Source organism: Rhodamnia argentea, chromosome 11 (genome assembly GCF_020921035.1).
Source record: "Rhodamnia argentea isolate NSW1041297 chromosome 11, ASM2092103v1, whole genome shotgun sequence".
Lineage (NCBI taxonomy): Eukaryota > Viridiplantae > Streptophyta > Magnoliopsida > Myrtales > Myrtaceae > Rhodamnia > Rhodamnia argentea.
In genome coordinates, this window is record NC_063160.1 from 2,907,994 (window position 1) to 2,933,160 (window position 25,167).

The 25,167-nt window shown below is 41.1% G+C and overlaps 1 protein-coding gene across 1 annotated transcript; it reads left to right on the top strand.

Moving 5' to 3' along the window:
• Nucleotides 1–835: 835 nt before the first annotated feature.
• LOC125312857 (L-ascorbate oxidase-like) lies at nucleotides 836–2,369 on the top strand. The gene is made up of 3 exons (XM_048272511.1): nucleotides 836–1,068; nucleotides 1,149–1,217; nucleotides 2,196–2,369. Exons 1-3 carry the CDS (start codon nucleotides 856–858, stop codon nucleotides 2,355–2,357), a joined length of 444 nt encoding a protein of 147 aa, XP_048128468.1. The 5' UTR covers nucleotides 836–855; the 3' UTR covers nucleotides 2,358–2,369.
• Nucleotides 2,370–25,167: the final 22,798 nt, after the last annotated feature.

Consider the following 25,167-nt stretch of genomic DNA (forward strand, 5'->3'; position numbering starts at 1 on the left):
TACCATTCGTATGTCACGGATGTATCAATTTGAAATTTTTCGTGGTATTAACTTAATTTAACCAAAAGTAATATAGGGTAAATTTATTATAAGTGTACTAGTTTTGACTAAATTTGTCATAAGTATATCGGTTTAGGATTTTTGTAGGTAAAAAAAATAGTTTGGGAAAAATTTATCACAGATGTATCTGTTTTGGGTTTTACGTAGTCAAAAAAATAGTTTGAGATAAATTTATTACAAGTGTATTAATTTTAAATTTTTCTTGATTAAAAAATAATTTTGAATAAATTTCTCATTGATATATCACCGATTTGAGGTTTTTCATGGTATTAACTTTATTTTGTTGACAAATTTAATGTATTCAATATTTTGTCAGGGAAATAGGGTTGCCCCAAATATAAACTTCACTTTGTTTTCACACCAGAAAACTTTTAACAATATTTATCTTTTTGTTATGTAAGAGTTTAAAAAAAAAAAAAAACTTTGGATTCCCAACACCCCCACCCCTCAACCACAACCAAAAAAAAAAAAAAAAACAAAACCCCAATGTACGTGTATTTAAATTTATTCCACGAATGTAAACCCATTAAAAGGACTTTCGAGTTAAGAAGAAGGGGGACATAATTGCAGCAGCAACATGGTTAGATCTAATAAAAGACAGTAAAGAAATCGTTCTTTTGTATTGCGCGACAGTCTCTCTCTCTCTCATCTCCGCCACCTTGTTCTTCGTCCGTCGCCCGAGGCATTCGCCCGTTTCTGCGGTTTCTCATTATGGCTCATCGATCATCATCTGTTTCACCACGCAAAATCAATCTTCACACGATGTGGGCGCCGCTGCTTTGTTTTCTCGCAGCCATGGGCTCGGCACAGGGCACGGCACTTCTTTACAAGTGGGAAGTGCAGTACGAGCACACACTGCCGAAGGCCTACCCGAAGCTGTCCATCACCATAAACGGAGAAACCCCCGGACCAACCATATCGGCGCACCAAGGGGACGTCCTCATCGTCGAAGTCACCAACGGGCTGGGGAAGGAGAACCTCGCGATCGAGTGGGATGGAGTGCAACAGGTACTGTAGCAAAGACCTCAAAGAGGTATGTCATGTTACGAAGGTCGGTCAGTTGATGAGACGATGTTTGGGTTTTGCAGATTGCAGGGGCTTTGACAGGCCCCATTCCTCCCGGGAAGACTTTTGAGTTCCGATTTGCCGTTGATCAGGTGAGTCTCGTGGACAGTCCAAATATTATTGACTGATTTCAGGCGTTGCCGATTCTCATCTAGCTCCACGATTTTGCATCGATTCCGCCTTCTTCTCCCTCGTCCACCTCTTCCTCGGCGCTGCCTTGACCGCCTCGTCGCCGAGGCCGGAGTCCGTTACTGTTCCCGTTGAGTACCACCAATCCCCAGAGGAGAGGGTGACGGTGCAGGTGTGGGTGTCCTTAAACCCGACGGGGGTGCTGGTGCGGGTGTGGGCGGTTGTCTTTGAACCCGACGGGGCTGTTGGTGCGGGCCCGGGTGGTTATCCTTAAACCCGACGGGGCTGTTGCTGTGGATGTCCTTAGGCCGACCCCGACGGCGCTGGGGTGTGAGAGGGTGGTGGTGCACGTTGGGTGGATGTCCTTAAACCCGAAGGGGGTGCTGGTGGTTGTCCTTAAACCCCGACGGGCTGTTGCTGTGGGTGACCTTAGACCGACCCCGACGGTGCTGGGGTGCGAGCGGGTAGTGGTGCGGGTGTGGGCGGTTGTCTTTAAACCCGACGGGGCTGTGGGTGCGGGTGCAGGTGGTTGTCCTTAAGCCCGATGGGGCTGTTGCTGTGGGTGTCCTTAGACCGACCCCGACGGCGCTGGGGTGCGAGAGGGTGGCGATGCAGGTTGGGTGGGTGTCCTTAAACCCGACGGGGGTGCTGGTGCGGGTGTGGGTGGTTATCCTTAAGCCCGACGACGGCGCTGGGGTGCGAGAGGGTGGTGGTGTGGGTGGCGGAGAGGGATGAGCTGGCAGCTGGGTACTCCAGGTCTCCAATCTCCATTTCAGCGTCCATCATCCCTCTCCGACCAGCTCGTCGCCCCCTGCTCTCTCCGTGGTCAACCCTTCTGTCGTCCTCATCACCAGCGAAATCACAGCACAAAATACGAATCGACCTTACAGATGAACACAATACATGCATGAACGCTCACGTTATCCTTTTACTTTATGCAGCTCGGCACGTATTCTTACTACGCTGTTTCCAAATTGCAAAGCGAGGCCGGACTGCACGGGTCGATTCAAGTTCTGCCGCCGGATGAGGAGGGCAAGGGCGCACCGTTTACAGGACAACGCAGGCCGCAGATCACGGGAAGTGGTCAGACAAAAGGGCTCTAAAACACAAGTAACCAGATCAGACACTGCCAAAACAGGGAATCTAAATTTTCTTTTTCTGTTTTATTTGAAACTCTGTCCGATTGAAACTCATCAGAACAGGAAATCTAAATTCCTGTGGCTATTTATCTTGAGTCGATTTCGTTTACGAGCTCAAATTCGAAGGCATATTTCGACACTAGTCTTGCATGGTTGAGCTGGCCATGCTTGTCCTCTCCTAGGGAGCCTCACTAGTTTAGGATCTCATCATTGCTTGGCCTGCCCCTAAGACGAATCAGGACGGTCCAAAACACCAAGGGTCGCTCCTGTTCACCTGCCCGGCCGTCTTGGATCATGCATGGCCAGATCGAGTCGTCTGTGGGCCACTATGCTTGGTCTGTGGTCTGATCTATCAGGCATTTCATGACCCATCCTTGCTGGAGAATTCGTTGGGCTGTGATATGTGTGTGTGATCTCTCTTACTCTTATAGGGGGAGAGATGGATGACATGGGGTTCTTGTAAGAGTGTCGTAAGACGACATATGTCCACATGAGCGATTTCTGATCAATAGATTTGAATTAGCAAATAATGAAAAAATTTAGAATTAAATTAACAAAATTAAAGATTTAGTATTGAATTAGCAAAAGTACAATAGGCTTATATTTTTTTGGACAATTTTTCTCATATCACATGGAAGCAACGATTTTATTAAAATATAACTTATCCCTTATCCTGAATAATCTAAGTAAAACAAGGTTTCAAGGTCAAAAAGAATCTTTCTTTTTAGCTGCATCAATTTAATGATGGTCTAGTTGTGACCTGACATCGACTGGCGATTCTTTCTGATCCCCAACCGATCCTCCTAAACTGTCTTATTCTACTGTATCACCTGGCGACTTTATTGCTGTTGGATCCCACTCGGGGGGTCCCGGTCTCATGCAGGAAACGACCGGTTCATGGCCCCGACGTGCCCCAGTTGTTATTTTATTCTCTTCCTTTGTCGCTTCTCATCGTTCAATAGGTTCCCCAGCCAATGGGGGTGAGCATGGCCGAATGGGCCGAATCCAAACCTAAACCCTGAAATCGATCTTGTTATAATCGATTCTTAATTTTTGGAATCGAGAACCGACCATGTTTGTCTTAGAACCTGTTTTGGAACCGATCATGTTTTTCGATCCGGTTTCGGGGTTTACCCGAGAACCCGTTTTCTTCTTTTTTTCAATCAAAATAATATGAGCATTAATGAAATGAGCAACAAAAATTATAATACACCAAAAGCAATAATCCAAAAAATAATAATCAATAATAGTATGATATATCAAAAGCAACAATGATCCTTCATAACGTTGAATTAACATAGTGCAAGTCTTTATATCACACTTCAATTTTCGTTGTACCCATTAAAAAAGAATTGAAATTGTAGGATCCAAATAACATGCTAAAAGACACCACATTAAGCGCGCATGAACCAGCACCGGAAAAACTCAAACACCACAAGCATAAAACCAAAATCATAGTTATTTGGACACTACATTCGGGTTTCTTTTTTAAAAACCGGTTCTAAAACCGGTCCGGGTGGGTCTTCACCTAGAACCAGGAACCGGACCGGTTTCAACCGGTTCTCAAAAATTGGAATCGAAATCCGGACCGGTTTGAGCAAGAACCGATTCCCGACCCTATTTTTCGGGTGGGTCGATCCGGGTTCCAGGTAAATCCGGTCTGGTTGCACACCCCTACCAGCCAATGTCCACTGAACAAATGCAAAGCGAAAAAGACAATTATAATAATACAGAAATAAAAATAATAAAATAACAAGAAAATAAATGACAAAATGTCAGCCATGTCAGTGTCTCGGCCGAACGTGGAATGATCAAATCACAGCGACTCGCACTCGCGCGCACAGTCTCTCTATCTGCATCAATCTTCGTCCTTCATCCTAGACATTCGCCCGTTTCTTCTGCGGTTTCTCGTTAAGGCTCATCGATCAGATTCCCCATGGTAAGACGACGACGACGGCGGTGACCGCAAGGAATGACGTGAATTTGTCGAGCGCGATCCGGCCTCCAGTCGCTCACGGCAGAGCGGTGACAAAGAGATTTTTTATTCATTTTATTTGTTTCCATGTCAACTTTTTTTTTTTGGTCGAAATTTCTACGCCAATTATCAAATTGAATTTTTATTTTTTTCGGTCATAAAGAGCTTTATTTTGTTGTGTATCCAAGTGGGGTGCCGCCTCATTTTCACCCAAATTCAATTGCTGAATGTCACGTGTCCAATGTGCCCTCGAGTTTTTCAGAAAAATCTTCCACCGCTCGCGTTTTCTGTCCAATAAACACTCCCCCGCTTCCTTCTTCCTCTCTCCAAAACGATCCCCCGTTTCCATACCCGCTTCTTCTTCTTCTTCTTCTTTTAATTACAAATATGGTTGGGTTCGAAGTTTTCGAGAGGATATTTCCATACCCACTTCTTCCTCTTCAGATTGCTTGCCTGTCTTGCATCGGATTTATTTATTTATTTATTTCGTAGAATTGCATTGGATTTATGATGGGTAGTAGTTTGATGTTTTGGCTCTGACAAGACCGACTGCAAGTGGGATTGGGACACAATGATTCAGCTTTTCGCATTCCACTTGATTCAGCTTTTCGCATTCCACTTGGGATTGGGACACAATGATTTGAGGTTGTGAATGACCCCTAGCCTCCCGATCGGGATTGGGACACAATGATTTGAGGTTGTGAATGACCCCTAGCCTCCCGACCCCACCCCCCCGGGCCCCCTTCTTCCCCCGCGGGCCGAAAGCAAGAAGACGACAAAAAAGGGCCGCTGACAAAGAGAAAAGAAACGCGGCTTTGAATTTTCCTCCTTCCATCTGTCTGCTGCCATTTACCTTGTCGCTTGAGAGAACCATGTCAAAAGAACTCGGTAAAATGACCTCGTAACTTCGGGAAAATAACCTTGTAACTTCGGGAGAATGGTGCGAATGATAACCATTTTATTTCTCTATTTTCTGTTCCAAAACTGTGTTGACAAATAAATTTTGATTTCCTTAAATAATACATTTTTGCATAAAATGAGAATTAGTCTTAGTTCTCACAAAAATTAAATTTTCATGCATAACATATTTAATTTAAGCATGCTATTTTGCACCAACAATAGGATTTGGACCAAAATTGACACACGGAGGACCAGAGCTCACGCGCACAATTCGACTATCATAAGGGAGCAAGTGCCGGAAATCTCAAGGTCTTGGGACCTAATTTGAGCTTGATTCAGCCCACTAAATTTTAATTACGGAAACGGCCTTTTTATTAAAGTTTATTAACCGAAATAAGGCAAAAGCTTAAGCCCGCATTATCAGAGTTTACTCTAATTTTTCACTGTATAAACACCTCTAGGCCCACATAACAGAAGAGGCGACATTCATTATACACATACGGTCATTGGGGAATTTCTGGAGGGGGAGGTCCGCAAAAATAAAAGAATTAGGGTGCCTCTCTGTGATCTTCATTCGGACTTCAAGGGAGATAGAGAAAAGAGAGAGAGAAGGATCTTCGTTGAAGGGAGGAAAAGAGGGTAGGACAAAACGAGCTGGGATTATTCTTAGGTGGAGTCAAAGTTCTGCAACGTTGGAAAGCTAACAGTCACGACCCACGAAGCAGCCGTGCTGAACGTCGACAACGAACAGCTACTTCCGATGCTGACTAGATGAGCACGTGCAAGTCAGAATTTTAGGGGCAAAAAACCGATAAATGCACGTGAGAATTGAAGGGAAGAGATGAACAGAGAAGGGTTCTCGATCCTTCATAAAATTTCCATTTTTTAACACCCCATCATCATCTCCTTTTGTTTATCTTGTCTGATCTCATTGCACACGTGCCACGTATCACGTTCACTTGAACACTTCCAGATAAAGGAAAAGGCAAAAGATAAGGAGCCAAGAGCAACATATGTCAAACTAGAGTTCCTCGAGGTTGGTGCCTAAGTGACCTACGCTTCACGAAGATCCCAAGTGGCCCCCGTCGATCAGCCGCCAATTCAGCCAAGCACAGCCCGCTGTCCAGCACCGCTTAAGCTTCCGACCAGCCTGGTTTGGTGGCTGTTCGGTCTTATTTTCGCCTTTATTTGACCTCTAACGTGCTTGTTAATTGGTGTTAAGAGTTCCTCGAGGTTTTAGAGTTCCAATGCTCTCAAAAGGGGGACTGTTTCGGGCGAAACTCACAGCTTGCGTAGGTGCTGGAATGTGCTGGAAGAAAGGTGATTTTTCTTATCCTTTGGTTGTTAACCAATGCATATTTGCTTGGAAATTCGCATGTTTGTTCTCAGATCTCTTTGAGCACATATGGTTTCACAATTAAAGTTGAAAAATTAAATCTTTTCCGTCAAATTCGTGCCAAAACCGAAGGTGTTGCATAAAAACTGATTTTTTTAGCAAACTTAATTCATTTGTTGAATTGGTTGAATTCTTATATACTTTTGAGAATGGATTAAACTCAATTGGAACCATGTCTTTTCTCAAGTAAAAATTATTCACTAATTTTCTTAAATCGAATTGAATTGAGTAAAAAGCAGAATTTTTTTAGCAAAAGTCTAGAATTTTCGGCACTATAGCTCATTTCCGAATTGCTCTATGGGTGGATGATCATTGCTTTGATTTTGCCATGGTTGGTTGAAGTTGCCTTATCTTTGGTTGGTAAGTGTTATGTCTATGTTATCGACGATGATTTGAGCTTAATTGGATATTATCAAAACTCAATGGATAATTCTTTCAATCTTGAATGCTTATCTCCAACATATGAGTTGGTTGGATGGTTTAGCTGGTTCTTATTGTATCTTATCTCTTATGAATTTTTCTGAATATATTTGATTAAAGATAAGATTTAAATTAATTTGGATAATATCTAAATTTCCAAGAATTATCTTAAATAATTTTTCCGAACCTTAAAGATAATTTCTCAGATTAAAATTTGGATTATGGATGAGGAAAGGTGAACCCCACTCTTCACAATTTCGGCCATCCCTCTTATCATTTTCGAAATTCTAAATTAATTGGCCCGTTTTATTTTATTTTCATCATGCTTGCTTGTTTTGATTGTTATAAAGTTTGCACAAGTTTAAACAAATATGCCCATAATATATGCTCCCCTACGTGCCTTGTCCCCCTTGAAACATTAAATCACACGCCTTGTTCATGATCTTATGGGGATGATGACTTTGTATAGAATTTCGTATTACGCCCTTTGGCAAAAGGATGTTGTTTTTCCATACAATTATCCTTATATTGGCTCGAATCCTCAATGATGCAGCGGATAAAATCTCGCTCTAATCCGGATCTTTAGGAATGAGATGATTTTTCGGAAAATTTGAAATTTAAGGCGTATTATGGGCATTATTGTTTATTTTTATTCAAATTTTTTATTGCTTTTTTCTTTTATTTTCATTATTGCCGAAAATACAAAAAAAATCAAACCATTCTTTGGCGCATAATATATGGTCTCTCATGTCATATTTTTCCAAAAAAAAAAAAAATCACAATCAATCAATCGAAAATGGATTTTTCATGAAATTTGGTATCGAAAGGGCATTAATTTTTCAAATTAATGTAACTAGTCCCCGAACTCATTTTTCTCTGGTTCGCAAAAATAAGATATTTCTCTCTATATCTTATTAAGGTTTCTAATCAACCTTCCATAAATGATTAATTAGTGGTGGCTCCGATTAAATATTTTTTTCATGAATAAACCTAAGTTGCGATTCGGTAAAAGTTGGAAAAGTCCGAATTAGGTTAGTTGATTTAAATAACCCGATAATCCGTTAGCCTAATTTTAGGTAGCGACACATTGTTTTCGGAATAAGTTTGAAACAGAAATTCGTTTGGTAATGCACTTCTGTATTTCCGTTTCTAAAATAATTTTTTGTTCCGTAAATAGATTTGAAAGATAAATGAGAAGCTAAAAATTGCAGCTTCTTTGTTTGAGAAACAAAAATGAGAAATAACCTACCCCTTGTTTTTTCTCAAGTTATAGTCGCACTCTCTCGATTGACCCTCCTTTGTCAATTGCCGCCCATCGCCGCCAACCGCCACCCACCATTGACCTCCGCTGGCCGCCCCCGCCCATGGCCGACCCTTGCCGCTAATCTGCTGCAACAACCACCACCGGCCGCCGCAGCAACCATTGTTAACCGTTGCCGCCATGCCGCCAGCCACCGTGGTAACCACCACGGGACGCCAATCTCGGCCTTGCTAATCATTGCTCACCGCCACCCATTGCCGACCACCGCCACTTCCCACCTGCCATGGTCGCCCCCCGTCGCCAATCAACTGCTGCCGCCACCCACCGCTTGCCACCGGCCTCCATCGTCGGCCGTCGCCATCCACCGCCAGCCACTACAAACCTCTCACTTAGTTGCCAACCACCATTGGTCGTTGCCATCCACCACCGTCGGCTTCTGCAACCGCCGCCGCCACCAGAGTAAAAAATAAATAATAATTTTTTATTTTTAAAATATTTTTTTTTGTAAAGTAAGTATGTATATAACTTTCCAAAGAGCCAAGAACAAGTGATTGCCGGACACAAAAATCATGAACCAAATAGGACACGCTAATATGTCCTAAAGGGTGCAATGGTGAAGCGGCGAAACAAAATACAACAAACAGAATAAAGGGCCAAACAAGCGGCCAAGCAAAGGAATTTATTTTTTAAATATTAAATAATATATATTTTAATAATAAAAAAATTTAAATAAATTTGAAAAAATTAAAAATGAAGAAGAAATTTTTCATAGAAGAGTTTATGTTAATAATATTCCAGAAGTAAAAATTTTTAACCGTTATCAAACGAATTTCTTTTTTAGGAATAGAAATTTTATATCTTTATGAAACGTGTTTTTTTGGTCAAAAACTCATCTAGAAACTAGAAATAAAAATTCTATTTCTAACCAAAAATTGATTCCAGAAATAGAATAGAAATAGATTTTTCTATTTCTATCTACAAATTGAATCCAAAAATAGAACGATTATGATGCGCGCCTCTAGTCTCGGAGAGCATACGTGTCGATGAAGTGTACTAAAGCAGAGCATAATAGCTAGATGACTTTGTGCCGTTTTGACAGTTTTTGACCATTCTGCGAGCGAAAGTAGGGGTTAAGGACACCATAAGTGCTATAATTTTTGTACGGCGCTAACTTGAGTGTCATAATTTTTTTTCGACTACTTAAGTGCCATAACTTTCAATCGGTTACTTAAGTGCCAAATTTTTTCATAATTGTTCACCAAGTGCTAAAAATCGGGCATGGACTAGAGGTGTCAATATTGGTCTTTGGCCCACTTTTTGATCCATTTTTATTCATTTGGGTCAAATATGGGTTGAGGCCTATAAAACCTATTCAAATATGAGTTTTAATTCAATCCATTTTTGACCCGTGACCTATAACTTCGCAAGACCATTTTATTCACTTGTAAACCACCGATCTGCTGCCGCCCGTCACCGCTACCCGCTAGCCGCCCCCTCCGTTAGCCGGTTGCCGCCGCCACCCACCCGCCGACCAAAACACCTAAGGGCGTCACGTCTCCTTTCACTGCCACTTTCTTCATCTCCATGTCGGTGATGACCGAGGTCACTTCAGCACAGGAACTAGCCAGCACCACCACATGCGCACATTAATGTCGCGACCTAAAAATCGAGTTTTCCAATCTTAGATTAATTAACTTAGCTCGCACTCTTCCAATTTCTACTAAATCGTGATTTATGATTCAAATGATTATCTTGCAAAAGATAGCATAATATTTTTTTAGACACCAATATTCATTTTTTGGTAGGTTGATTAGAAACCTAAGTAAATTAGTGAGAGGATTGAATTACTTCTACGAACCGGAGATTTTAAGTTCGGAACTTAGTTACATTAATTTTTCAATTAATGCCCTTTTGGTACCAATTTCATGAAAAATGTTCAATTTGACAATTTTGATGAATTTTGACTTGAAGTTCAAAGGTACAATTTTTTTATTTTTCTTTTTATGAATTTTTTTTTTGTATTTTTGGGAATTTTCGAAATTAAAATTTAATGGAAAATGAGGGTGAATTGGTTCAATATTATCTTAAAGGTCTTGGATTTAGTTTGCATCAATCCCCAAAAATTTTAAAAAAATCTTTTAACCCTATGTCTATATTTTTTTTAAAAGTTAAAGATGGATTCAAACAGATTTTACTCATTGAATTCAATAGGATTTCTAGAAAATCACATGTTTCTAAAAATGATGAGACGTGGTTTTGAAGAAACCATATCGTGCTAGATTTTTTTTTTTTTGTTTTCTTGGATTTTGTGACGTGAAGTTAAGAGACAAACCATGAATGATATTTTTTTATTATTTTCGAATTTTATGATTTTTTTTGTGATTTTCGATTTTTATGGGTGGATTTAAATTAAAGTTGCATATCTTTTAATGAAAAGATAATTGCCACTAATTTGAAAGCTTGATAGATCGATCCTAAATATTCGAAATATCCGCTATGAAAATAATTCCATCTAAAGCCCGATCGATAGACTTCTTATTTCCATATATGCTGTTGCGGATTAGGAAATTGTCCAAATCGATTTGATTTTGAAAAAATTTTGGTATCTTGAGTATATTCAGAAAGATTTTCAAATTATCACAAGATTCCACAAAATTCCCAAAATGTTCGCTTTATCATGCAATATCTCCGATTTGAACACAAAATATATTACAAGATATACTCCGGATTTTCGATTTTCAAAATTTATGTGCAATCTTCCAATTCAAATTATCCAAAATCATGCAACCAAATCCTCAATATATGCAATACTCTCAAACTGGCAAGTAAATATAACACAAGATGCATTTCCCCATAAGAAAATTGTTTTCAAATATGCAACATGACTATTACATGTTCTAAATCAAGTCATCGGAATATGCAATCGAATCTACGAACTAAGCAAGATAGGTCATGCAATATTCGAAGTATCTAGATTAGGAAACACACCTAGTTAGCAAGATTGCGTTTCCTAAAATTCGAACTCGAACTGACGGAGAAAGTGGGGAGGGGCCAGGGACGGACGAAGTCAAATCCCTTTTTGCCTCTCCTTTGGGCTTCTTGTGTAGAGCCTTCTTTGAGTAATCTGAATGGTGCGCCCCCTTCTCTCTTTCGTGTATTCTCTATGGCGCTCTGAGAATGTCAAAATAGCCGTCCCAAACCCGAATGGAGCATTATCTTATATCCGGCTAGCTCTCTGACTCCCTCTCGAAGACTCCACATATTTTCTTTCCTTTTACACGCAATTGTGCAGAGAAGAATGCTTCCCTGACGGTCCGATAGATCCACGCATCATCACCTCGTATTTTTATATAAAACATGTTGAAGTTTGTTTGTTAAAACAAAAAGCTGCCTTTTCAATCCCACATAGGATAAAAAGAAGGGTGCAAGTCTCTTTATTAGTTAGAAGGCCACAATAGTCTTTCAGAATAAAGAAATGGGCAAGTGGGCTAGACCCCACTATACCCGCGTGCGGGTGCGCGTGTGATTGCGCGATTTTGACGCGATTATTAGACGCACTTAGCACTTTGCACGCTTGCGCGCCGCGGACGGAAATAAACCTTAATTATTATTTTCTTTTTCGAAATCAATTTATTTTATTTTTATATTATTTATTATTAATCATGACTGCTCGGACATGAACATTTGCGTCGAAATGGCGGTTGTCTCTTACGAACGGTTGTGTTCGAATGATTGTTATCACTCACAAACAGTCATGTCCAAATGGTAATGTTTCGGACATGAATTGGTGCGATGTTTCGGACATGAAAAGGTGCGTTCGTACATGGGCAGTTTGGACACCAAGAGGTGTGTTCCATTAGTATTATATATAGGACAATTTTGTTCAATTTCTGAGACAACTTTTATTTCTTTCGTTTTCCTTCAAAAGAGAGACAGCCAATCTTCATTGTTTCGTAGAGAGTTTTGGAGAATTACTGGAATTGCTATCCAGTAATCTCATCGCGACTTTGTTGTATCCTGAAGGGAATTTGCCGGAAACCTATAGCAACTTCGTGGGGCAAATTGATCCTAAAAGAGAGTGATTACACGCCTCAAAGTCCGACCACATTGTTACTACATTCCATTATTTTTCCAACAAAACATTCATTAATTGAAACATCGTGGGATTAGAAATAATGAGTCCGATTGTCAGGTTAGCGGCTTTATTGTGCAAATAAAATGGTCCAACAAATCTCTTCATGCGCTTGATTTTCCTATTTTGCTTCCTTTCTTTATATTTCTTCCCCCAAGTGATAAACGATCATGCGCAAATATCACGGGCCTGTGCCAATTGCCTCCGATTTTGATCAATAGACTAATGGTTTCAAAAGTGAATTTCCTTATTGGAAATGTTAATAATAGCTCCACTAGTTGACCCACGAAAGCTCATTTTCCTCACTTTGATGTTCTGCACACTTTAGCTTTATTTCCACTCCTTCCCCAGCTTCCAATACTTAGGCCATGACCACGTCCACAGCCTATGTGGGTGATATTGATATCCGAGGTCTTGGCCGCCAATCGAGATGCAATCATCACCGGTGCCTATGATTGAAACGTGAACGGAAATAGAAATGGTCAAGGGCTTGGTAGGAACATCGCTGCTTCCAGAAAAATCGTGTACACAGAAAAAGTTTAGTTAATCAAATTCTAAACCGTTCAATTGAGTCCATCAACCGCCGATACGGTAAATATGCAAAATGTATGTATGAATGCTAAAATTGATATGAAAAAGGGTATAGTTATTTTTGGTAGAGACTAGACTTAATCCCTGATTTTTACGCAAAAATAAATGACTAAAAAGTTTACTAAAAAAAAAAGTGATGACATCTTAATGAACGCCGTAAAAAAATTATGGCATTTCTAGTGTGATTTTCCCGAAAGTAGGGTTCGTTGGCTCGTGCTCGGCGGGCACAAGTACTTGATTGGATTAAATTCTCTTGTGGGTTTTGGATTTGCAAGAACTATCTTATTCGTGCGGGACTGGCCCTATCTTGTTCGGCACCTCACATTTTCCCTCCAAGGAAATTCTTTTTTATTTCCTTTTTCCACCTCTTTTTATTCCATCATTTTTTTTTCTTTTTCTTTTTTTCCAGGTATTATCGAGATGTTGTTTAGGGTGCACATGTCAATATTTCTCGAGCAGAAATTCATTTGATTACGCAACTCTATTTTTTCTATTTCCGGAGTATTTTTTTAATCCAAAAGTAATTATGGAGCCATTCGAAAAAGTAACAAAAATAATAATTCTTTTCGGAAATAGAAAAATCAACTTCTACAAAGCAGGAGAAACTTGAGGACAGAAGTTGATTTACAAAGTAGAAGTGTTGACTTTTTTTAAAATTTTTGCTAATTTCCCCATCCGCAACTGTGATGATTTGTGGGCAAAGAGAGACCAGGTGCTGCTGCTGCTGCTGCTGCAAAGAGAAGAAGATGCACGGATTCAGCTTTCTCTGAAGATGATCCATATCGGCAGCCAATGACCTCAAGAATTTCTTTTTCTTTAATATTAGTAGATTTTGTTCCTTTACAAATGTCACGCCATATGCAGAAGAGATGGTCGTCTTCTACAACAAATTGATGGTCCGATTGCTCATTGTGCACAAAACAAAATGAATGGTCTTGTTGGGATTCATGGGAGTGCCTTGGTCCGCCCATCTAGACTATTACCGACTTTGACTCTCATTTTGGATAACTGCAAAAGCGGTCAAATGACATTCTCGGAGCGTCCAAGTGATCTCATAAAGAAGATATGTTAAGTATACTATAAGTGTCAAAATTTGAGTACGACGCTCACTTTAGTGTTAAAACTTCAAAACGATCATTTCAGTGCTAAAATTTTCAAAACGATCACTTTAAGTGCTAAATTTTTTGAAAAATGCTCACTTCGGTGTTAATTCCGACGAGCTACGTCAGCTCAAATATTAATAAAAAAAAAATAACGTCGGATTTTCGACAATTCACGATCGATGAGATAGCCATATGTTGGGACATAGATGGTGCGTTTGTTGCCTTTAACTAGACAATGCCATTTGGGCCCGTGGGCCCGGAACCGGCCCGGAACTGGCCTATTGACCCGGCCCACGGTTCCAAATCGTGAAAAAAAAAAAAAAAGGGCCGTGGGGCATAGAGCCCAACGGTTCTCTCGCCCGGCCCCGAGCCCGCCCCCCCTCCCCCCAAACCAACGGCCCAAAGAGCCGTTGGGAAAAAAAAATAATTAAAAATAATTATTGCCTATAAATACATATGCTCCCCCTTTCATTTTTGTCACAAATTCTCTGAACAATCTCTCAAATTCTCTCAAATTCTCTCAATTCTCTCAATCCCGACTCAATTCTCTCAATCTGATTTCCGATCAATTCTCTCAAAAATGGCAAGTGGAAGCAGAAATGTTGACAAGGATAAGATGACTATGGGAGATTACGAGTATCCCATTCCTGAATATGATCCTCGTGAGTATGCATGTTGGGAAGACGACGACGATAATATCAATTGTGTCCTAATTCCGAACGTCGAGCACATCCCAACACAAGAAAGTCTTCATCCTCCTACCGGTGTCGAAGAAACGTCAACGGCAAATGAGCCGGAACGGAAGGGCCGAGATAATACATCCGACTTGTGGCTACACTTCGACAAGGTATGTGATGAAGGCGAAGGTAAGTATAATATAAAATGTAAATATTGTTCGCAAACATATAAATTTACGAAAGGAGACTGCTACGGAACATTCCGTCGGCATTTGACGAAAAAACATCCAACGCACGCGGGGATCGACAATACACAACAACAAATTTCCGGGTACGCCACTTCTAATCCTCATCCTATATTTCGTTACATCGATGCACTTTATAAACAAACATTAGCTGAATATGTTGCCCTTAATCATGCTCCGTTTAATACTGGTGAAAATTTTAATATGAAATATTTGATAAATACTGCGTTGGTTTCGCAAGCGCCAACTATTCCAAAAAATACTCTTAAACGCGAAGTTTTTCATCTTTATAAAAAAGGAAAAAAATCTTTAGCAAAATTTTTTACGGAATTCAATGGACGTGTGCATATAGGTAGTGATATTTGGAGTGATCCTTGGCAAATTCATTCTTATATGGGTGTCACGTGTCATTGGATAGGTGACGATTGGATGATTCAAAAAAGACTTATTGCATTCCGAGTTTTTGATGAAAGACATTCAGCTCATAATATTTATAGAATAATTAGGCAAGTTTTAGAAGAATATAATTTAATAAATAAAGTATTTTCAATTGGTTTTGATAATGCCGCCGCAAATACCACTTCTATTCCCGAATTAGAAAATATTTGCAAACCCACTTTTGGCATACAATTTTTTCATATTAGATATGCTTGTCATGTTTTAAATTTATGTGTACAAGATGGTTTATGAACTCTTGACACTTCTCTCGCCCCAATAAAGGGTGCAATTAAATTTTTATGGAGTCGTCCCCATTCTATGAAATCATGGGAAAAATTTTGTAAACAAAATGGGAGAAGGGCAAGAAGATTTCCAAAAGATATTCCAACTCGTTGGAATTCTACGTACGAGTTGCTTCGACAAACTTTTGATTATAAAGATTTATTATGTATGTTTATTTCACAAAATATTCCCGAAATTACTTTACTTCCTCAACATTGGGACGTTTGCAAATAAAATTTAGATTTTTTGAAAATTTTTAATGATACTACTAAGACTTTATCTGGTATTTATTATCCTACTACGCATTTATTTTTAATAGAGTGTGTTAATATTGGTAGTGTTTTTAGTGAATATGAAAATGATACCAAATTAGGTCGAACTATTTTAGTAATGCGAGAAAAATGGTTGCATTATTTTTTGCAAATTCCTCTTGTCTATTTAGTTGGTATTGTTTTTGATCCACGTATTAAATTACACGGTTTACTAGATTATTTGAATGTGTATTATCATGATTGTTTACATTTGGAAGATTCAATAGATATTTCAAATATACTAGGAGATGTTAAAGAATCTATAATAGTATTATATGGAGAATTTTGTAATAGATATGGTTTAAATGATTCTGGATCTTTACAATCTATTGCCTCACGTAGTGAAGGTGGTAGTTCACTTAGTAGAGGGTATAATATGCTTAATAGTAGGCAAAAAAATAAAAATAAAAATGGGCAACAGATAGTATTTCTGAATTAGAAAAATATTTAACTACTCAATTTGAGTTTCGTAATGCGGAACATAGTACAGATTTCGAAATCCTGAAGTGGTGGAAGAGTCACCAAATCGATTATCCAGTTTTCGCCCTCATCGCTCGTCAGATATTAGCAACCAATCCTTCAACAATTGCAGTTGAACAAACATTTAGTGTTGGATGATTAATTTTGGACTCTCGCCGTTCAAGATTAAGCCCGGACTCTGTGGAAGCTCAAGCTTGTGTCGACGATTGGACGAGGGCGAAATATCGACACCAAGAGCTAGATCGTGAACACGAATTTTTTAGCGATGATATTGAAGATACCACCGCCACGGGTACCACAACGAGTAGCGACGATTGACGATGAGGTAAGTTGGGGTTCTCAAAGGTAAAAGAACTACATGAGCTTTGATTCTTCTATCCCCAAGAAGATATGTAGGCGCTTAATGATAATTCATTAAGTTCAAGCTCATTCCTCCTCTCTCTTTTTTTTCCCCCATATTTTATTACAATGTACAATTTAATTATATTTTATAATTTATAATTTATTATGTTTATTTTATTATTTATTATTTTAAAAATTAATATTAAAAAAGGAACTGGAATGAACCGCCGGTTCCGAACCGGAACCGGCCCCGAACCGTAACCGGAATTTCCAACGGTCGGTTCCGGTTCCACCTTTTCGTGGAACCGGAACCGCCGGTTCCCGAACCGGAACCGGCCGTGTCTACCTTTAACCCTAAACAGGATCCCACCCGTGGATCCCACTTGCTGGCCCAATTAAGGGCGACACCACACGTTTCAATTGGCTGAGAGCCTAGCAATCAAAACCCGCCAACTATATCGCACTCCGCCGCCCAAGTCGGACCAAGTAATTGTGCTCCTTAACACACAAAAGAAGATGAACAGTTATTTATTTTGGTCTACGATGCTTTTCTTGCATTTATAAATCGACCATTAGACCATTCCATAATTGATATGAGATTGGGGTTATTTGGAAGGAATTGGTGATCGTGCAAGAAAAAGTTTCACTCATTAAACTAGTTTTTGAAATGAGAGAGGCTCAAGATCACTCAATATTAATGTGTCATTAAGGCTTCTACTGTTCTACACACACAGAGTACCCCATCGCGCTTTCCAGGAGAATCTCCACCACGTTCTGAATTACCACCCCGCCGCCTCACCGGGCACACGAATTCGCGAACTACGACCTCTACCACGTAGCGAATAACACCAACGGCACCTCTAGCAACGGCGGTCCATAGACTAAAAGCTAAAACTCCACTATGGATAATCGCACTTCAAGATGCAAATACTATGACCGCAAACAACAGCGAGACACACTCACGGCACCTCAACAGCCACGATTTCGGGGTCATTTGGTACGGGCCTAGAAATATCGACGTAAACATCGACCTGAAGAAGGACAATGAAGTAATGGAACTTAGTCTCGCAAGGTGTTGGGTGCGGAAGCGCCATGATAAAAATACGCAAACGTCATCGTCATAGGGCAACTCAAGGCACACTCATACCAAAATGCGAACAAGGATAAGACAGACAGCTCTTGCAGGGACACACCCTTAACTCTCTCTCTCTCTCTCTCTCTCTCTCTCTCTCTCTCTCTCGCGTCTGGATTCCCTGCAATGTTGGCAGGGGATCCGGATCCCTCTCTCTCTCTCTCTCTCTCTCTCTCTGTCGCGCGCTCTCTGACGAAGCTAAATCTCTCTCTCTCCAATGCTGAAGCTCCCACTTGACTCTGTGGCATGTCGTCATGTGTTTTTAAGTGTTCTATTTATAGAAAAACAATCGTATATTGAACAGTGCTAGACGACTATTTTGCTTCAAACCCATGTGCAGCCACCATTTTTCAATTTTGGTGAAGACCTTGGCGAAGGTTGGACGAAGAAAAGCGTCTTGCTGCCAGCACCGTTCAAGATACGACTACTTTGCTTCAAACCCATGTGCAGCCACCATTTTTGAATTTTGGTGAAGACCTTGGCGAAGGTTGGACGAAGAAAAGCGTTCGCTTCGGACACCTAAATCCCGTAAATCCCGGCTTTTGCTTCAGACGCACAGATCCCGGCTTTCTTTCTCATTTTCTTCTTGTCCGCTGTCGTTTGTTGACTTCATGTGGGGGGGGGGAGAGGGTTGGGGTTTTGCGGGGGCGGGGGGAGTGGGGGGTGCGGGGGTGGGGTGGTAGTTGTGGGATTGGGGGTGGGGTGCGCGGGGCGTAGGAGAAGGTGTTGGAATTTCATCTTTTAGTTCCGGGGAGTATTTGTTCGGCCGACTTCGTTGATTTATTTCATGTAGAGGATGTTTGTTATATTTATTTATTTGTGTGGGATATATTGACATTTAAATTTTATCAACGCTATATTATGCATATTAATTTTACGTAATAATCATCTCGCCCAATAACCGTCCCGATGGGAGAGGGGCAGACGTCGGTTTAAATGAGTCATTTAAATCAAGCCCCATAGGGACAGTTTTTTAAAAACAAGACAATTACGACGTCTTTCACGTGATCAGTTTCTCATACTTTAGAGAGTACGTTGACAGAGAATACACACTATCGCTTCGGAGAGGATACTTGGCTTAGTAGCATCCCCGTTTTTACTAATCCTTCAACACACATATTCGTGATTGTCGTCTTCATCAATGGCGGGAGGTATGTTCATTTACTATCCCCATTTCCGCATTTCGTTTCCGATATTGCACAAGTTTCATTTAGTGATTAAGGAATCGGGATCGTCAGTTTATCTGATTTTTAATTCTTTCGGTGTTGAGATTTCAGCAGTGGTTTCAGAGAGCCCGCCATAGATGACCTTCTTCATCTTCTTCTTGTCTTACAACCGTTTGCTGAAATCCATGGAGAGGTGTTGAAATTTCAGCACAGATCATCTCTTATAATTCAGTGCAGCCGCCATTTTTGAATTTTGGTGAAGACCTTGGCAAGGTTGGACGAAGAAAAGCATGTGCTGCGGACACATGACTCCCGTAAATCCCGGCTTTTGCTTCAGACACACAAATTTCTCATTTTCTTGTCCGCTGTCGTTTGTTGACTTCATGGGGGTAGGAGAAGGTGTTGAAATTTCATCTTTTAGTTCCGGGGAGTGTTCGTTTGGCCGACTTCGTTGATTTATTTCACGTAGAGGATGTTTGTTATATTTATTTATTTGTAATCCCACGTTAATGATATATCAATATTTAAATTTTGTCAATACTATATTACACACATTAATTTTATATGATAACCATTTCGCCCAATAACCGCCTTAACGAGAGATAGTTATCTATAAGGGGTAGACATCAGTTTAAATGGATTATCTAAGTCAAGCTCCCTATGGACAATTTTTTAAAAACAAGGCAGTTACGGCATCTTTCACGTGGTCAGCTTCTCACGTACTTCAGGATGTACATTGACAGAGAGCACACACCATCGCTTCGGAGAGGGTAATTGGCTTAGTAGCATCCCGTTTTTACTAATCCTTCAACACACATATTCGTGATTATCGTCTTCATCAATGGCCGGAGGTATGTTCGTTTACTATCCGCGTTTCCACATTTCGTTTCCGATATTGCACGAGTTTCGTTTAGTGATTAAGGAATCGGGGATCGTCAATTTATCTGGTTTTTAATTCTTTCGGTGTTGAGATTTCAGCAGTGATTTCAGAGAGCCCGCCATAGATGACCATCTTCATCTTCTTCTTGTCTTACAACCGTTTGCTGAAATCCATGGAGAGGTGTTGAAATTTCAGCACAGATTATCTCTTATAATTCAGTGGAGACCTTGGCCGAGTTGGAAGAAGAGGAGAAATTATTCAGTGGTTAGCAATCACCATGTCATCAGCTTATGTGGCATGATTGTTCCACTCAAATAATGACACATGTCCGGTGAAGAGAGCCTTGGCTTCAGACAGAGCCAAAGAGACTATGCTGACGGACGTTTCCTTTAATCTGTAGTACAATTTTTTTTTTTTTTATGTGTGGCTGCTGAATGTCTGTGGATCGACTTAAGTACCAAATGACATTTTTTGTTAAGTTAAAGATGAGTCAGAAATGAATAATCTAGGAGAAGATGGTGAAGATAAGCAATCTCTCTCTCTCTCCATTGAAATTTTGTTAAATTCATTGCTTTTGCATGTAAGTAGCTAAATCCCTATCATGTCTCATTGATTTAAATTATATACATCAATAGAAGCAAAGATATTTTTTTTTCTTTCCCTCAATTTATATGAGATAATTGGAAAGTTCGATTTGTTTCGCAGCACAATAGAGTCACAAATTAAGAAGTCCAAAATCGAATTAGAGATATGAATAAAAGCGGATAATACCTTAAGTGACTTCCTTCTATAATTTGAAAGATCAACTTTCACTCCAATCCGCATCGGCCCAAACCTAAAGCACTCAAAACTCCTTATCCCTTTATAGGCGAATCCAGTTATCTTTCGTAGGTCAATCATTATTTAGGAAGAGTCAGTCCGGATGGGAAAATCCACTCTTTGCCTCTTCATGAGTATTGATTGAATTCTGCACTTTATCTACTTCACATGTATCATGAGAAAAATTACCCAAAAAGTCCTAAACGCATTGCAATTATACCAATTCAGTCCTAAACTTTTTTTTTGTACTAATTCAGTCCTAAATTTTTTATATTTTTGTCAATTCACTCATTTTGACCAACTTTATCGGAAATCGCCGACGTGACTAATTTTGAATAGTAGTATTGTGCATCTCCCAAAAAGACTCGTTGCCCTCATGCACATCTCCTACTATCTTCTCTCTCTCTCCCCACACGCAAGAACACAACACAACAATGATGAGAGCCACCCCATCACGTGGGCCACAAACCGACCCGGACCCGCAACCCTCTCCCCACATCCAACGTGGAACGAGATTGTTCATGTTTCACGACAGCAAGGCCATGCGAGCTCGGCCTGAGCCCGCCACTCGCGGCCGCTTTAGACCGTAAGAGGTCAAACATTGAGCTGGTAAGGGCCATGAGCGGTCATGATCCTCTATGACATGCTTGCGAGCTCTGCAACCTTTGTAGCAGAGCTCGGCCATGGTCGCCAAATGGAGGTCGTCCGACCTCGATCTGACCTTGAGGTGGTGCGGCAGGGTGGTGGGCAGGTTGGAAAACAAAATGACAATTTGGTAATAACTTGAAATCTATTGTAAAAGGTGAGAATGGCAATTGAGAGTTTTGGAATGTGACAATGGTACTACCATTCAATTTGGGAGGGAAAATTATCAAAAAAAGTCGTAAATCTATTGTATTTTTGCTAATTCAATCCCAAACCTTTTTAATTTTGTCAATTTAGTCTTAAACATTTTGTATTTGTGTCGGTTCAGTCCTAAACCTTTTGCATTTTTGTCAATACAGTCCATCCGATCATCTTTGATCGGCCACCGCTGACGGGCAATTTTTAATAATATTTTAATATTTTTATTGATTTTTATTTTTTTTCCCTTTTTACTGTTCATTTTCTTCCTCGTAACCTCGTCTTCTTCTTCCTTTCTTGTTAGCGACCGGCTAGAGGCAGGTCCTCACAGGCCACAAACTGCGGTCGGGCAAGGACAGCGCCGTTGTCGCTGGACGAGCTTGGCCTCTCTAGCCATGGCGTCGCCGTCACCGTCACTAGGCGAGCTCAACTTCGCCCAATGACGGCAACGGAATCAATGGCAGGAGGTGAGATTTGGGTCCTCCCGGCTTTTGGGCAGGGCCATTTCTCTTATGCTTAATAGATTGATCTTTAAATGTCAAGATGACAAATGGCAGGGAGGAAGGAGCGTCTGGACGAGCAACGCAGCCATTGATGCTCGAAATCCTGGGCAACTTGGTGGGACACAAAAGGGGTTGTCTTCTTCTGTTTTTTTTGGGTCAGAAGGGGTTGTCTTCACATGGATGAAATGTGATAAGTTAGAAGATCCTTAAATTTCTTTGAATTTATTTTTCACAGAAGAAGAAACGACTGTCACCCTTCGAAGAAGAAGAAGAACAAGAAGAAGAAGAAGAAGAAGAGAATAATAAAGTGAGAGAGAGAGAGAGAGAGAGAGAGAGAGGGGATCCCATTTTCTCTCGTCTGCATCTTTCGGTCCGCTACAACTTCCCATTGAAGACACACAGAGAGATCGTTGTTTATTTTGAACTGTTATGGCGAAAGTGGCTCGGCCTCGCCAAATCTGGGCGAGGCTAACGTGACGTTCTGGAATTTCGATGTCCATAGGAAAAATTATAAATTCCAGTGTGGAAAGTGAAATTTGATCTTGAGGTTTTAGAAGTCGACGATTGGTTGTTCCGAAATATTGTCAGAAAAAGTCAAGTTTGAATTGTCAAACTTTGACTCATTTTACCAAGAATAGTCGGGCGAAAAATTTAATTTTGTCTGAACCTTAAATGCGAAAATCTCAATTTTGCCCTCAATCGATTGAGCCAAATAACTATCGGTATCCATTTTACTAATTTATTGAAATGCCTCTGGATTTTATTTGATTTTGAATTTGTGGGCCCCATTCTTTAAATCAGTCGAATTTTCCTTCACCCATCATTTCGGCCGCTCAACCTCATCATCCCCATGCTGATGACATCCTTGCTGACATCATCATCTTTTGCCCCCAAGTTTTCCCCTCTGCACGTTTCTCCCTCTCACCCTCTCTCCTTTATGCTGCTTCTTCTTTACTTTTCTTCTTCTTTCTTCTAGTGTCAGCCCAACAGCCCCCTTGTCCCCCAAGTTTTGGTCCCACGTTTATATCTCTCTCTCATTTTGACTTGTTGACCGCGACGCCTCCCCTTCTCTCTCTTCTTTCTGCTGCATGTTCTTCTTCTTTCTCTTGATTGTGGCCGCGACTCCTTCTGCTCCCAGCCTCCTCATCCCCACTTGACCATCATCGTCACATCCTCCGTCACTTGTCGCGCTTGCCGAACTCAGACCCGCCGCGACCCACGAAGACTTAACAGTCGAGATCTAACCCCGCGACCGTCGGGACACCCCTGGGCCAAGGGCCAACGCGGCTCGCGCCGCCGCGCCCGCCCGAGCCCAGTCGCGAGCCACGAGCCAGCCACCTGCTGGTCGCCGAACTACAACCATCGCTTGCACCGACGCGAGCTCGAACCGCCAGCCCCGACTCACGACCTCACCCTCTCGGGCCGTCGCCTCCAGCCGTTTCGTACCCCCACCCGACACTCACAGCCACCGGTCGTCGCCAAGCCGTTGTTGCCCTTGTTTGTCGAGAACCCGCGCCGCCCGAGCGACCACCGAGCTCACCTCTCTCGGCCGTGCCCTGTTCTGACCCTAGGGAGTGTGCCTGTAAACCTGGCCCGTGTGCCTGTGAGCCTGGGCCGTGAGCCGGAAAAGTGTGCCTGTGAGCCTGGGCGTGGCCGAGAAATTGGGCAGAGTGGCCGAGCCCGTGTTCCGAGACTGCGGGCCAAGTGACCGAGAAATTGAGCCCACGTGACCGAGTTTCTGAGCCGGTGATCCGGCCATGCCCGAGTTCGTGCCCGAGGATTTTCAAGAATCGTTGTAGTACTCGCCTCGTGCCGTGGAATAGTTGTGAGTTAACCCCTAAACTCTGAATAGGGCATTAACTACGTTTAAGGATAGATTTAATATTATTAACTGTTAATTAGATTGTTTAGCTAGGGCTAAATAATTTAATTGTCTGTGATAGAATTATTATCTGAAATCGAGCTCACTGTATATTTTGATTTATTAACTGGAATATGGATTAATTAATCAAGTCAAGCTAATTAAATATAGTCTGGTTAATTAATTGCTGTTAATTAATTATTACTGTACGATTATTATTATTATTGGGCGATTATTGTATTATTATTGGTCGATCGTATATTGGCTATTGCTTGTCCGGATTAATGTCATTGATCACTTTGTTTATAGATGCAAAATCTTGTGGATGATCTGTATATCTATATGACCACGTGTGGATTGAATTTTGAGCATAAAAATGGCATCGAGCCAAGTTTTGAGCACGACTGTTTGTGAGTGCATTGAATTAAATGCGAAGATATAAATTGACTTGATTATTGGCGTGCTTGTGTGGTCACATGAGGGTTAACCTAATAAGCTCGTGTCGTGACGATCGGAATCACACAACTTATTAGATGCACGACAGTTCGTGACGCCGGACTAATCGGATGCCGGTCGCAGCTTCTGACGGATCGACGCTCCTTACGAGAATGCCTATTAGCCGTGCCGTGACGATCGGAATCACACGGCTTAACGGTCGCCGTTGCCGAAGAAATGGGACGATGTCCGGTTATGCCAGTAGAGCACAAACCGACTAGTGTGCCAGGCCTAATGACTTCTAATAATTGAAACACGTGTGGTGCATTGCGTATGCGAGTTGTGATGGGTGTTCTAATTAATTGCCTTGACCGTATGCAAACGATTGCATGTATACATATGAATTGTTCGTCGTGTGGACCAAGGCGGGGTAAGTTTGCATGTGATTATGGATTCACCGTGATATTGTACTTGGCTATGTGGTAGTTATAGCGTGGCATAAGTTGCACGCTATTGATCCGTTATCGATATTATCCTACCTATTTAGGATGCCTTGAGCGAGTCGGTGTCTTACTCGGACTT